General features: G+C 41.1%; 1 protein-coding gene across 3 annotated transcripts in view; it reads left to right on the top strand.

Annotated features, from left to right (window-relative positions):
• PLEKHA5 (pleckstrin homology domain containing A5) overlaps positions 1-14966 on the top strand; it is a 248753-nt gene that overhangs the window by 160838 nt on the left and 72949 nt on the right. For all 3 annotated transcript variants that reach the window (XM_065940689.1, XM_065940675.1, XM_065940681.1), the window contains 3 exons: positions 1187-1302; positions 5369-5836; positions 11852-12359. In XM_065940689.1, the coding sequence (XP_065796761.1) occupies positions 1187-1302; positions 5369-5836; positions 11852-12359 (1092 nt within the window). The remainder of the gene's footprint in view (positions 1-1186; positions 1303-5368; positions 5837-11851; positions 12360-14966) is intronic.

The following is a 14966-nucleotide window of genomic DNA, read 5'->3' as shown; positions in this document are numbered from 1 at the left end:
CATGGGTTCGATCCCTGACCAAGGAAGATTCCATGTGCATGGAGCAGCTAAGCCCATACGCCACAACTACAGAACACACGTGATGCAACTGCTGAAGCTGGCGCACCCTGGAGCCCATGCTCTGCAACAAGAAAAGCCGCTGCAGTGAGAAGTTCCCACTCAGCACAACTAGAGAAAGCCTGTGCGCAGCAACGAAGACCCAGCAGTCAAAAAAATAAAAATAATAAATAAATTAGGGGGAAAAAAGAGTGTTTCTCCCACCTTGGCCTTTGTTTTCTTTCTTTTTTTTTCCTTAAAAAAATTTTTTTTATTAAAGTCTAGTTGATTTACAGTGTTGTGTTAATTGGCCTTGGTTTTCTACTCAACATACAACGAATGCTGCTGTCCATCCTCGCCTTGCAGGCCCAGGGCTAAGCTGAGTGCTCAGTCCTTGCACTTGGGAGCTGTCCCTCAGCAGGGCCTCCCTGACGTTTTCCATCTGCTTCTCTGGGTGGAGGCAGATTAAACCACTTACTGGTGATACAGGGCTTCTTCCTCAAACCTAGAGCATTTATATTTTACTTTGATACTTGAGAAGAAAACCTAAAGGGCAGTACCATTTGGGGTCATTTATAAATCTTTTATGTCTGTGTATAGGTGTCTATAATGATTCGCCAAAATGCTTTGAGAGCAGCAACTTTTAAGGACTGAAGGAATTGCTGCCACAGGAGGGAAATGGTATTAGTGACTTTAGTTGCTTCTTGCTGTGGAACATTCTTGAACAGAGAGATGTGGATTATAAATAGAAATTGCTTGGGGTGTGTCCATGGAACAGGGATGGTCAGGTGCTTTTTTTTCTTACTTCCTTCTCCTACCTTCCCTTCCTTTAAACCTTTATTTTTTTTCTTTTTTAAGAAAATGAAAAATGGTAAAGATAGGAGAAAAAAAATGTAAGATGTGTATATTTTTTCAATATTGAATGGTGTTTTTCTGAAGTCCCTCATTTCTATATCTATATGTATTGCTTGGCCAAAAACGTTCATTCATGTTTTTCCATAACATCTTTGGCCAACCCAATAAGACAAGCCCCCTTTCTTTGAAGCTTGATAGTAATGGTCTATGTAGGGAGCCACTGAGCTTTCTTTCTTTCTTTTACTTTTACAGGTAACATATTTCTACTTAAAATGATCGTGTCGTTTTCAATCAGGCTGCCCATCCGAACATGCGGACCTACTATTTCTGTACTGACACAGGAAAGGAAATGGAGTTATGGATGAAAGCCATGTTAGACGCTGCCCTGGTGCAGACAGAACCTGTAAAAAGGTAAAGGCTTGTAGGGAAAGCAGTGGTGATTTCCACTTATATTTTATCCCCTGCCTTGCAAATAAATACATCATTGTCATAGTACATGTCATTTTAGTAGTCATGATACAGAACCATTTCTTCCCCAGAAAGCAAGGATTAAGTTCATCTTCTATATTAAATCAATACACCTTTAGTTGGTTTGAGATGCCATCTGCATTTTTATTCCACCTTCCCTCTTTATTCATTCTCACCTATCCATGTACTGAGGTGAATCCCAGATCCTAACATTCCAACTGAATGTTCTTTCTTCTTACAGAATTACCTTTAATATCCGGTAAGTACATTTTTAATTGCTATCTTAAAAGTTCACAAAACAGTGTTTCTTAAGGTTCTGAATCTTAGATGAGAATTTATATTCATGAAGTTAATTTCACTGTGTTTTTATATTATGTTGTATGTTTCTCAAGTTTAATCAATTGAAATAAAAGTTTTTGATAGGTTTCATTTCTTCAGTGTTTCCAGGATATTTCTGATTGTTTCATGATGAATGTCTCTAGAAAATAGTTCATCAAGCATCTAGATTATTTCTAAATATATCTACTTCTTAATGAATTCTACCTTCTTTCTTTTAAAACTCCAGGACTTAGATTCTTTGGTTATATAAATATGTACTGTTAAAATTGATATAAGTGTGATTTCCCCCCCCCACCTTAACATATGAATCATTTTAATATTCAACTATATTAAAAGCTAGTGAGAGGAAATCAGCTTCTAAAATATGTAAATAGTAGCTGAATTATGAGCTTTTGGCATTTTTTTAATATATTCCTATAATTTGGACGAAGATCTATGATACAGTTAAATTTTTCTTTGAGTCAACAGCAGTTAAGCACATATATAAGGAAGAATGCAAACTTGCATGTCTGGTCTTTTTGCTGTTTTCTCAGGAAATTAAAGTCTTTTGAGGTGTTGGTTAAAAGACTCAAGTTGATGCTATATAAGTAAATTAATGTTTATCTATTTCAGATCAGTTTAACCAATCACTAGTGATTAGAGCTAGGCAAAGTATGCAGAAGAGAGGAAAGAAGGTCCAAGATTGAACTCTGGGACACCTATTTTTAAGAGTAGCTACCTCAAACATAATGCATTTTCTAGGTTGAGAGCTAATAAAGGGAAAATCTGTTTTTGGAATTTCATGTGTAAAAATGACCTGGATGGACATAAAGATGAGACTACTATGACTGAGAGCTAGAGAAAATTTGTTAGGTGAAAAAAAATGAATTGAAAATCTTAGGATAAAACTAACTTCAGATAATACTAACTTTCAGGGAATTGTTTAGAATACAGAAATCAATATAGTCATTAAAATATATGACTTATAGATAATTTCAGTTTCATATATTGCACTTATCCCAGAATTTCAACTTCTATTTTCTTTTCTTGTGTTTTCCAGTCTAAAAACTAATAATTACTCCTAATTTATGCTGTTAAAGATGATATTCAATATTGTTTCTTGACTCTGGACAACTATTTGTTGATCATCTGCCCATAGCAATTTTTAGCCAGTTGTGTTGATATAATTTGCCCAGTTAGCCAGGAATTATTGAATACCACCTACGTGCCCAACCTGGTGTCAGTCACCATCTTCCTGTAGAAATTACATCTTCTGGGGACTTGCCTAGTGGTCCAGTGGCTAGGACTCCATGTTCCCAATGCAGGAGTCCAGAGTTTGATTCCTGGTCAGGGAACCAAGATCCCACATGCCACAACTAAAGATCCCGCAGGATGCAACTAACAGCCGGAGCAGCCAAATAAATTAATTTTAAAAAAGGAAGAAAGAAAGAAATTACATGTTTTATTCTATCTCTAGCTCATTTATAAAGTACTTTAACCTATGGTCTGCAATGTCATCATTCCCCTATGAGGAGGCCATTGATGGCATTAAAAAATTCTAAGCATAATATATATTCTCTGAATAATTTTCTATCTCTCGGCCCATTATTATCATTTTCTATATTTTCATATATCTTCTGCAGTAACTTAAATGTTACTTTTTAAAATTAGATCACAGGTTTTACATTATATATGTTATCTTAGCATACATTTTTGAATCAGTTTTGGTTCCATTTAGAGAGAAGTCAGCATGTGTCTTTTTTGATTACATCTCTTAAGTCTTTGGAAAAATTGAGGGAAAAGTCATTGCAGTTCTAGCTTTAGGTAGATTAGAGGTAACTTTTTAAAAAGACCTTTTCATATATTTGATGCTCAGTGTTTAAAAAAATTCTTTCTACTCCTGAAATTAGCTTGGATAAATGTGTTTATAGCATAGATCTTCTCTGACTTCTATCTTTCAAGTGGAAGAAGCTCCATAGCATATCTTAATAAACTCCCTCAGTGTCTAATATTGCTTCCAATGTGAAGCCATGAATTTTATCTAAACCTAAACATATGGATGGTCTATAACTGTACTCTGAGGGAAATAGTCACATTTCTTTTTATTTTTTCTCACTGATTTTATTCCTAACTAGCCATCTCTGTAGAACTGAATAGAATATGTATGTTATTAAGTCTCTTCCTTTGTGTCTGACTCTTTGCAACCCCATGGACTGTAGCCCACCAGGCTCCTCTGTCCATGGAATTCTCCAGGCAAGAATCCTGGAGTGGGTTGCCATTTCTTCCTCCAAGAATATGTATAGATTCTGCATTTTTAACACATGCATTTTTATCACTGACACTGGCAGCAATAGCACAGTTAGGATCCAGTAGGATCATTATTATATATTGAAATGTGCAAGGTTAGTCAGTTCCCTCTTCAAGAAGCCTCCCAGTGGGGTATCATCTTGGCAGTTTTGTGCAGGTACAGACACTCAGCTTGGTCTGGTCAGATCCTGGAAGTGATTGGTCTCAGTAAAGCTGGTTCTCATCAAAAAGACCCAGATAGAGCAATTGGCATGGTGAGCAGTGAAACCATCTGCTGGCTCAGGCGCACACTGCTGAGCAGCACATTCTTCCTGCGGGGACGTGGACACGAGATGCCAGATTCTGATCCACAGTTGCTTGATGAGATTGAATGGTACTGGTGATAAAGTCTGTGCCAGTCACAGATTTACTCATGTGGAGCTCACAGCAGTCCTGTATCCTTGGTGCTAAAGTTTTCCCTACTTGCCAAAGAGGAGTTTGAGGCTCAGTAAATTTCTGTACCTTGCTGGAAACTCAACTAGTAAGAGGTAGAACTGTAGACCTCTGTGGTGGTCCAGTGGTTAAGAATCTGTATGCCAATGCAGGGGACACAGGTTTGATCCCTGATTCGGGAAGATTCCACATGCTGCAGGGCAGCTAAGCCCGTGCGCCTAAAGCCTGCTCCGCAGCAAGAGAAGCCACTGCAATAAGAAAAACCTACACACAGCAACTGGAGACTAGTTGCACGCTCTCCCTGCCCCCCTCCTTCGGCCCCCACCAAACCTGGCCGCAACTAGAGAAAGCCTGTGCCCAACAAAAGATAAATAAGCAAAACAACAGTGTAGCTACTAGACGTTCAGAGAGGGCACATGTAGTCCAGCTCAGAAACTTCAGTCCTCAGGAATTCAGAGAGTGAGTTGGTCACATGGTCTCGATCTTTGATAGCATCAGAAGATAATGTCCATTTCCACAAACCAGAGTCATGTGTGTCTCATGATGCATTAACCCTCCTGCTTGGAAACCATGTTGTTTATTTCAAACGACCAGCTACTGCGGTCTTTTAAGCATGGAATTTTGTGGTTTCACGGTCAAAGGGCAGCCTCATTTGCTTTCTTTTCAGATTTCTAATGGTAGGGACACTCACCACTTTTTTTGTTTTCCAGTGCTTTCTACACTGTGTATTTTATGTTTAATTTTCTCCCCTTTCTATTTATACATTCTGGTGTTGTACTTGAATTTTCATGCCATGACATTGGGGATTTGTGCAGACTTGTCCTCTGCAACCCTTTCAGGATTTTTTGTAAAGTCAAAGGTAGTTTTATGAGTTTTTTTTTCAGAGTGAATCCCCAAAATAACATGTGCATTATTTCATCTGATTTACTCTGCCTTTCTTCTCTGATTTCAGAGTGGATAAGATTACATCTGAAAATGCACCAACTAAAGAGATCAATAACTTTCCCAATCATAGAGTGCTAATTAAACCAGAGGTCCAAAATAACCAGAAAAATAAGGAAATGAGCAGAAACGAAGAAAAAAAGGCATTAGAAGCTGAAAAATACGGATTTCAGAAGGATGGCCAAGATAGACCTTTAACAAAAATTAATAGTGTAAAGTTGAATTCTCTGTCATCTGAATATGAGAGTGGGTCAACGTGCCCAGGTCAGACTGGACACTACAGGCCAGTCAATTTGAATAGTTCAGAGAACAAAACCGTCAATGTGAGCCTGGCAGATCTTAGAGGTGGAAGTCACCCCAATACGGGGCCCTTACACACAGAGGCTGATCGAGTCATACAGAGAACGAATTCAATGCAACAGCTGGAACAGTGGATTAAAATCCAGAAGGGAAGAGGTCATGAAGAGGAAACCAGGGGGTAAGTATCTTGTGGTGTTGGTGGGAGACTGGTTTCTGAGATACGGGGTCAGTGTATTAAATTCAAATTGCATTTGTGATATTACAGCTTCATGACTCATCTTTTCTTCAGGGTAATCAGATATGTGTGTGTGTGGTTTTTTTCTTTTTTTTCTTTTTCCTCTGTCTCTCTGAGTAATGTTCTGAGTAATGTTCACCCAACTTTACTAATGGCAAGGAACCATCCTCCCTGGCCCAGTATAAGAGAAGGTATAGGCCATGGGTACAGATCATGTTTGTTTGAGGCAAGGACGGGAGCAAGATCTAGCTTCACCCCTTTACACACATGCAGACTGAGGAAGGGGGCAAGACCTAGCCTCACCCCTCTACACACACGCACACACACACACACACACACACACACCCCACCCAGCCTTGCCCCTCTGCACACACACTGCTGCTGCTGCTAAGTCGCGTCAGTCATGTCCGACTCTGTGCGACCCCATAGACGGCAGCCCACCAGGCTCCCCCATCCCTGGGATTCTCCAGGCAAGAACACTGGAGTGGGCTGCCATTTCCTTCTCTCCAATGCATGAAAGTGAAAAGTGAAAGTGAAGTCGCTCAGTCATGTCCAACTTCTTGTGACACCATGAACTGCCGCCTACCAGGCTCCTCCGTCCATGGGATTTTCCACGCAAGAGTACTGGAGTGGTGCCATTGCCTTTTCCAACATACACACAACTTGTCTTCACTCTCCCCACCGTCACACACACACACACACACACACACACACACACACACACACACCCCTTGTCTTCACTCTCCCCACCGTGTCTCTCACACGCACACACACACACACACACACACACCCCTTGTCTTCACTCTCCCCACCGTGTCTCTCACACACACACACACACACACACACACACACACACACACACACACACACACACACACACACACACACACACAACTTGTCTTCACTCTCCCCACCGTCTTGCTCTGTTTTCCGTTAGTAGCTCCTACAGCTTAATGTAATGCGAAGCTCTCCTGAGACGTGTAATGTGGTGACCGGAAAGGCTTCAGTACTCTAGTCTCAGTCTCATTTCTTGGCTTTCTTAAACTCATGATGCACATGACTAAGTATTATATTTATTCATCTAAGTGTTTATTCATTCATGTGCACACTTATTCTTTTGTATACTTATTGTATAACTACTATACGGTAATCATGGGACCAGGAAGTAAAATACTGAAATGATATAGTCCAAATTTCTCACAGCTGTTCATAGTCTCATGGAGGAGAAAGTTAAACAGATCCTGCATACGATGACAAACACAGCAAGAAGAGAAGATGTTTCAGGGACAACCAGCCCAGCCTAAAGGTTCAGGGAAACCTCTCTGGAGGAAGTGAAGTAGGAGCCCAGATATGAAGGATGGTATGCTTATCTTGGTTGCGGTATGCACAACTGAGGAGTTGATAGTGCTGGGAAAAGACTCCAAAGCCATGAGTCTGGCTCAGGCTCATATCATCACAACTGCTGTAATGATGGACAAGAAGCAAGGCTGGAGAGAGAAGCCAGCGGTGTTATATGTATGCAGAGTGGTGGTTCAGTAGAATCTGGAGAATGAGTTGGAGAAAGTTCAAAAACTGAACTTGTAGTTGACAAGGCTAGTTGAGTACTTGGATGCGCTTGATTGCAGACTGGTCTCACTCGAATCTCATTTGAGTGGCTGGGGGAAGTCAAGAATGGTGCTCTGCTTTTTTGGTCTGGATGTCAGGCATTATCCAGTGCCTCTCACTGCATAGGGAAGGACTGGGAGACAGAAGGTAATGAGTGACTGGATAGGTTAAATTTGAGGTGCCTGCAGTCTGTACATCCAAAGAGAGATCTGGACTTGAATAAGATTTGGAGTGTCATCATCATTATATCAGACATGCTTAAAAGTAAGGATGAAAGGAGAAGCATTCATTCAGCAGGAGGCTGGATAAAGTAAAGATTCTAAGGGAAAACCAGAAAGAACTTTGACGTTTAAAGGAAAAAAAAGGATAAACAACAAGGTCATACTGTATAGCACAAGGAACTATAGTCAACATTCTGTGACAAACCATAATGGGAAAGAATATGAAAAAGAATGTGTGTGTGTGTGTAAGTATGTGTGTGTAACTGAGTTACTTTGTTGTACAGAAGTAATTAACACAGCATTGTAAATCAGCTATACTTAAATACAGTTTTTTTGAAAATTAAAAAATAAAGGGAAAAAAGGGATTGGAGGGTCTGCAAAGACCAGAAGTAAAGGCCAGAACATGGAGGAAAAGCAGGCGCCCGTGGATGAGAAAGTGTTGTGCTTTTAGGTGGGAAGCTGGTGATGCAAGGTTTATAAAGTATTGTAATGAACTATCGCATACACAGTTAACTGAAGACCTACTGTAACTCTTACCTTTCAGGAGTAGGGAACCAGAAAGCAATAAGTTAGTAATGTTTTGGTTGAAAGAAGATGAACTTTTGGGGCAGTGGGATGTCCTTCTGGTCGGGGTGGTTGTCAGCCTGTCTCTCCTCTCAGGAGTGCAGCTCGGCCCCTCTCATCCCATGATGTGTTGCTCACTTCTGTTTTCTCCTCCTCCACCCTTATTGCTCACTTTCCTAATTTTCCCAAGGGACAGCTGTGAGAAACAGTTGCTGTCTCAACAATAAAATTTGATTGCACAGAAGAAAAGCCAGAGGTATTGGGGGGGTGGGGGCGGGGGCGGGTAGGAAATGACAGGATGTTTGAAAGTACTTACGAAGGTAATCGTTTTCAGGGAAACAGTAATAAAAACCACAGCCAGAAGATTTGCTGCCTCTCTACCCAGCAAATTAAATCTCGCTTCTTAATTGAATCAGTTTTCCTCAAGTAAAATCATACTTTCTTAAGGTCGAAAGTGAACCATTAAAGGGGTTCAGTATCTAAAGTTAGTTTTTTTAATTGTTGAGCCATAAGTATTAGTTTTCAAGCACTTCTCGAAGTCTTTGGTTGGATGTAATGAACATCCTTAAAGGCTCCCTGTGACTTACAGATTTTGACTGCAGATCTTCCAGCTTCTAAAGTCTGGCCTGAGGTCATTTGAAGCTCAGGTTCCCTTCACATTGCTCCTCCAAGTTTGGGTTCCTTGGCTGGAGCCCAGCTTAGATCATTGACATAGGTCATCTACATTATTATGTGAACATCATGCTTCAAAAACAGTGGTGAGGTTTTACAGTGAAATAATTTTTATCGGTGGCAAGAAGCATAATGGTCATAGATGGCAGAATCCATTTGGTGAAACTTTATGAAAGGCTGGCTTTCATTCCTAAAGTTCTAATAGAAAGAAAAGAGGTTTCCTATGTAGTCATATAGTAGGTGCCTGCATCTGTGAACAGAGCCCGAAAGTTTCTTTGTGAGGGGCGGGCCCGTTCAGATGCTGGGGCCTAAGCTATTGTTCTGCATGGCAGAATCATGTGTCAGGGTTTTCAGGGCGTTTGACAGGCAGGTGCTGTTGAATGGGGCATAAGACCTGACTAAGGCGCCAACAGAGTTACTTAAGCTTTCACTTAAAACGTAAATCACAGTTTGCTTAATTTGAATTTCTTTGGAGAAAAACACTGAAGGAAACTAGTTTTTTTAAAAAAAGTTCTCAAAGTGGTAGAAAGTATATGGGGTGAAAATAAATTTGCTTGATGATAATCAGATTTTCCATTAAAATCCTCCAAAAAGTAGTTCCAAAGATGGCAGAAGAACCTTTTACACTTTGTAGTCACTTTTATTTAGCTAGCCGAGCTTGGTAGGAAAATTGCCTGCCGATGATGATCACACGTTAGATGATCCAAGTGCAGTAGCCATCTCGGTCACAGGGTCCAGCTCGTGTGGATGCCTGTGTTCTGTGTCATCAGATTTTTCTGAACTGGAATATAAACCTTAGCCCACAGGCAGTTTTTCATTTGTTTTAAATCGAAAATATGTGACCCTCCTTTATGTAGCTATAAATGATCTTTTTACAGATTTCTGAACAGCATACATAAAGTTAATATCATTTTATGTTTTTGGTATTTGTTACTGTGATACAGTTCTGTGCCTAATCCAGAGCTTCTTACACAATGGGATGTCTATGGTATTTCTTAAGTTTATGAATGGCCCAATAACCAAGGTAGGCTGGAGTACACTGTTGGAGCACTGGGGTGGAATTTATCAGTTGGAATCATATTCCCCTGCCGGACATGCTCCCTAAGCACGTAGCCGTGGGGTTGCCAGCTCTGGGCTTTCTTCTGTTAGCGGAGAAGAGGAGGATCGGAGGGAGATCAGGCAAGGGAAAAGATAGGACATTTACATGGAGAGAAAGCAGTAAAAAGAATCAAGTCTTTTATCTAATCAAGTCTAATATCAGAGCATGGGTTACCTTCCTCCCCCACTCCAGCCCCAAAGTCGTCAGATGGTTGGGCTCTCAGAAGTGGTGTGTGTGTGTGTGTGTGTCTGTGTCTGTGTGTTTTGAGAGGGATGGTAGCTCAGTTGGTAAAGAATCCGCCTGCAATGCAGGAGACCCTATTTTGATTCCTGTGTCAGGAAGATCCACTGGAGACAGGATAGGCTACCCACTCCAGTATACTTGGGCTTCCCTTGTGGCTCAGCTCAAGACATGGAGAAGCTGAGGGGCATTCAGCAAGATGAAGGAAACTCAGTTTAGAAGAATGGTTGAAGGAACTGGAAACATTTCAAAATACAAAATAAAACATGGAACATTAGAATTGTAAGACCACTTTGTGATCAAATCCTCTTCTAGATGAGAAAGCCAAATCCCAAAACATTTCAGTTGGCCAGATTTCAGTAGCACATGAAGGAATCCAACACTTTAAGATTATACCCTTCCTAATTTAGGGGTATCTTTTTATCTTTAAGTATATTATTGCAATAGAATAGTAAAGTGTTTTTTAATAATTTCCATACTTTTGGCAAAAATTTTAAAATAAAAGAATGAATTTGCTTTTTCGTTAAATCTCAAGGTCTTGAGAAATCTTAAATCTCAAAGGGAATCATTGACATAATAAAGAGAGTAGACAGCTGCTTAAGGAAGTGAGAGGCCTGCATTGTGGTTCCAGCCAGACCACTAGCTCTTCTTGAACCGCAAGTATTAAAAGGAATATGATCTCTTCTCAGTCTTCTCCCGCCACACACTTGAACCTTCTCTCAGTCCCAGAGGTGTAACTAACCTCCTCGAAGATCTCTGTATTTAGGGGGAAAACAAGAATGAAAGCTTGGCCCTCCAGATGTTTGACCAACTGCTTCTTCCCACTTGATTAATAATAAAGTTCACAAGTATTAAAACATCATAATTTTCTGGAGATCTGCAGTTCTGAGTCTGAAATAGCATCATGTTGAAGAATTTTATCTTTAAAAAAATAAATTTTTAGGTTTAGCTTTGAGTCATTTTTGTTTCTGAAAAGTTATCCAGGGAAGTGATTCCTTCAGACTGCAAAGGTACTGATTCATGTACTTCTATGCTTTCAGAAGGACGAAGTACAGTAAAGCGTCACCACCCGCAGTCCTTCATTTCCAGTCTCCATGCTCTGTAGGCACAGCTCAAAAACTCCAATGTTCCATCCGCACACAGAAACCCTATTTAAGTATTCTTCTGAGATGTGTGAAGATGAGATTCTAGGAGATTATCTATATAAAAACAAGGAAGACATGAGGATGGACTTGAGATCTTGAACAGTTTTATTTCTGGAGAAAGTATAGTACTCTTCCTTCCTGAAACCAAACCATACATTGTGTGGAATAAATGGTCTTTAATGTGAGTGACACAGATGTTGTTGACTTAGTATATTCAATCCGTCAAATTAGATTTCATAAAAAAATTAAATTCTGTTCCTTAGTCACCTTTAAAAAAAAAAAAGAATCTTCAGTATACATTTTACCTATCATGAGGGGAGAAAAAAAAGAAAAAAACAAAAATGTATCCCAATTTACTATCTGAAAAGCCGCTCTCCTTCAGTTTTTTGTTGCAATTGTTCTTTTATTTCAGAGTAATCTCTTACCAAACATTGCCAAGAAACATGCCAAGCCACAGAGCCCCAGTCATGGCCCGCTACCCGGAAGGCTATAGAACCCTCCCGAGAAACAGCAAGACCAGGCCGGAGAGCATCTGCAGCGTGACGCCCTCGGCCCACGACAAGGCAGCGGGACCCGGAGCCGAGGAGAAGCGGAGATCCATGCGGGACGACACCATGTGGCAGCTATACGAGTGGCAGCAGCGTCAGTTTTACAACAAGCAGGGCACCCTCCCTCGCCACAGCGCCCTGACCAGCCCCAAAACCATGGTCAACATCTCCGACCAGACGATGCACTCCATCCCCACGTCACCCTCCCACGGCTCCATAGCCGCCTATCAGGGCTTCTCCCCTCAGCGGACCTACAGATCGGAAGTGTCTTCGCCAATTCAGAGGGGAGACGTGACCATAGACCGCAGAGACGTGACCATAGACCGCAGAGACGTGACCATAGACCGCAGGCACCGGGCCCATCATCCCAAGGTGAGGCGTCTGCTCATCCAGGGTTCATTGCTCCTCCAAGGATGCTGCAGTTTACTTTCAGTTGTTTAGTCGCTCAGTCATGTCCAGCTCTCCTGACCCCATGGACTGTAACCCACTAGGCTCCTCTGTCCATAGGGTTTCCCAGGCAAGAATACTGGAGTAGCTTGCCATTTCCTCCTCCAGGAGATCTTCCCAGCCCAGGGAATGAACCCACATCTCCTGCATTGGCAGGCAGGTTCTCTACCACTGAGCCATGTGAGAAGCCTTTTACTCCTATTAATGGTACACTGCTCTTTCTTGTGAATGCCAGAGACAAGATAACGGGGAGGAGGCAGGCAAAACCAGCTTTGTTTTGTTTTGTTTTAAAAATTAAAAATTAAGGAAGCATTTTTGCAATGGCAGACTCTTATGTATAAAACCTAAGCTTGCAGGGCTTCTTCTCTTAGGAGCAGCTCTTTGGAATGGATGCATTATGTATTCCTCTCTGCTTGAGAGCAGATCTCATCAGCTTTCCCTGTAGGTTAAGACCACATGCATTTGGATTGACCCTACGCACACTTGCAAATTCTATACCGCCTCTTGTAGCACCCCTACAGTCTTCTGTCAGGCTCTTCCTATTCTCTGCTAAGATAAAAGTGCGATCCTCATCTTCTAACCACCAGCTGAAGATACAGCATACTGAAATACCCCCTCAGGTGCCCAATTGCATATTAAAGTAACATCACTTACTGATATATATACTTTTTTTTTTTTTTTTGGCCACGCCATGCAGCTTGTGGGATATTAGTTCCCTACCAGAGATCAAATCTATGACCTCGGCAGTGATGTGTGGAGTCCTAATCACTGGACTGACAGGGACTTCTCCATATATATTTTTTAAAAAATTTAGATATAGAGATCATGCTTTAATGCACATGTTAAGTTGATTTAAGGGCTTCCCAGGTGGTAAAGAATCTATCTGCCAATGCAAGAGATGTAAGAGACAGGGGTTCAATCCCTGGGTTGGGAAGATCCTCTGGAGAAGGAAATGGAAACCCACCCCAGTGTTCTTGCCTGGAGAATCCCATGGACAGAGGATTCTGGTGGGCTACAGTTCATGAGGTTGCGAAGAGTCAGAAACAACTTAGCCAGTAAACAAGCAGCAGCAGCTCAGTGGGTTCAAGTCTTGCTTAGTAGATTTTTTGAAGTGAAATTGGAGCACCTTGCATCAATCAGCTTTTCACAATGCTGAAGCAAAATCATTTTGATTAGTCAGTGTGTTGGCAACCGAGTCTTAGTGTCTGTCCTAAAGTAAAAAGGCATTTTTCTTTCCCTTTCTTTGAATTCTAAAGAGCCTCCCGCTTTATGCTATTTTGAAAAGTGCCTTTTCTTGTCCTTGTGATGGGCTGACTCCTTCAGTTACATCATTGCATAAAGCGTTCGCTTGATTTTTCCATAAATAAGCACTAGTTAGGAATTAATAAGTCAATCAGAAAGTGTCTTTTGAAAGAAGCTTTAGTTTGTCTCACCAAAAAAAGGCTCACTTTCAACGTCCCTGTAACAGAGTTCAACGTTTTGACACTTTGTACATCCAAAGGCCAATAAAAATTATTAACAATATTCAAGAGAAATCTGATCAAATGCAAATTATTAGTGTGTGGTTGAACAGTGTTCTTATGGTCAAAATTGATCATCTGTTTCAATAGCAAATATGAGATGCAGGTGTGCTGTCTGATCAGTTTTCCCAGTCATCTAACACCTGGTCCTCCTGAAAAACTTCTCCAGCGTTGCCAGGTTTTCTTTGTAACTGTCCTGTCATCTTCCTTGGTGTGATATGTGGTTCTCAAAGTAGGGTTCATGGACCCTTAGGGAGTAGTACCTGGGATTACCTGAGGGTACCCATGAACCTTTCAGGGAGTCTCTGATAAGCTCAGAACTGTTTTTGTAATAATAATAATAATAAGGCATTGTTGACTGTGTTGTCATTTCCTACCAGTGCAAAAACACTAAAAAGTGGGTAAAAGCACTAGCGCCTTAGCCTGAATCAAGGGAGTGGCTCAGACTGTGTGAGTGGCCATTGTAATATTTCACTGTTCACAGATTTGCTGTAAAATAAAGGAGCAATTTCACTCAATCCCCGGCATGAAACAATGAAAGATAACTGTGCTCAGTCTTGACTGTTCATTCCATAATGTTTGTGAATGGGTGATGAAATGGGAAATGTACTTAAAGCATGTCTATTGCATACCCAAGTCTCAGAGAAAAATGCTTGCATGGTTATTTGAGTTATAAGCTAAACTAGCTCCCTTTTTGTTTTCAGGCTCTAATGTTTTGCTTTGTTGTTTTTTATTTATTTTTGACTTTGCTGACTCTTCATTGCTCCACTCAGGCTTTCTCTACTTGTGGCGAGCAGGGGGGACTACTCTCTACTTGCAGTGCAGTCTTCTCATTGTGATGGCTTCTCTTGTTGTGGAGCACAGGCTGTAGGACACAGGCTTCAGTAGCTGTGGCACACGGGCTTAGTTGCCCCGCAGCGTGTAGGATCTTCCCAGACCAGGGACCAAACCTGTGTCCCCTGCATTGGCAGACAGATTCCTAACCACTGGACCACCAGGGAAGTCCAGCCTC

This window comes from Muntiacus reevesi, chromosome 1 (genome assembly GCF_963930625.1).
Source record: "Muntiacus reevesi chromosome 1, mMunRee1.1, whole genome shotgun sequence".
Lineage (NCBI taxonomy): Eukaryota > Metazoa > Chordata > Mammalia > Artiodactyla > Cervidae > Muntiacus > Muntiacus reevesi.
Note: the sequence above shows the minus strand (reverse complement) of the source record. Positions and strands in the feature narration are given on the sequence as shown.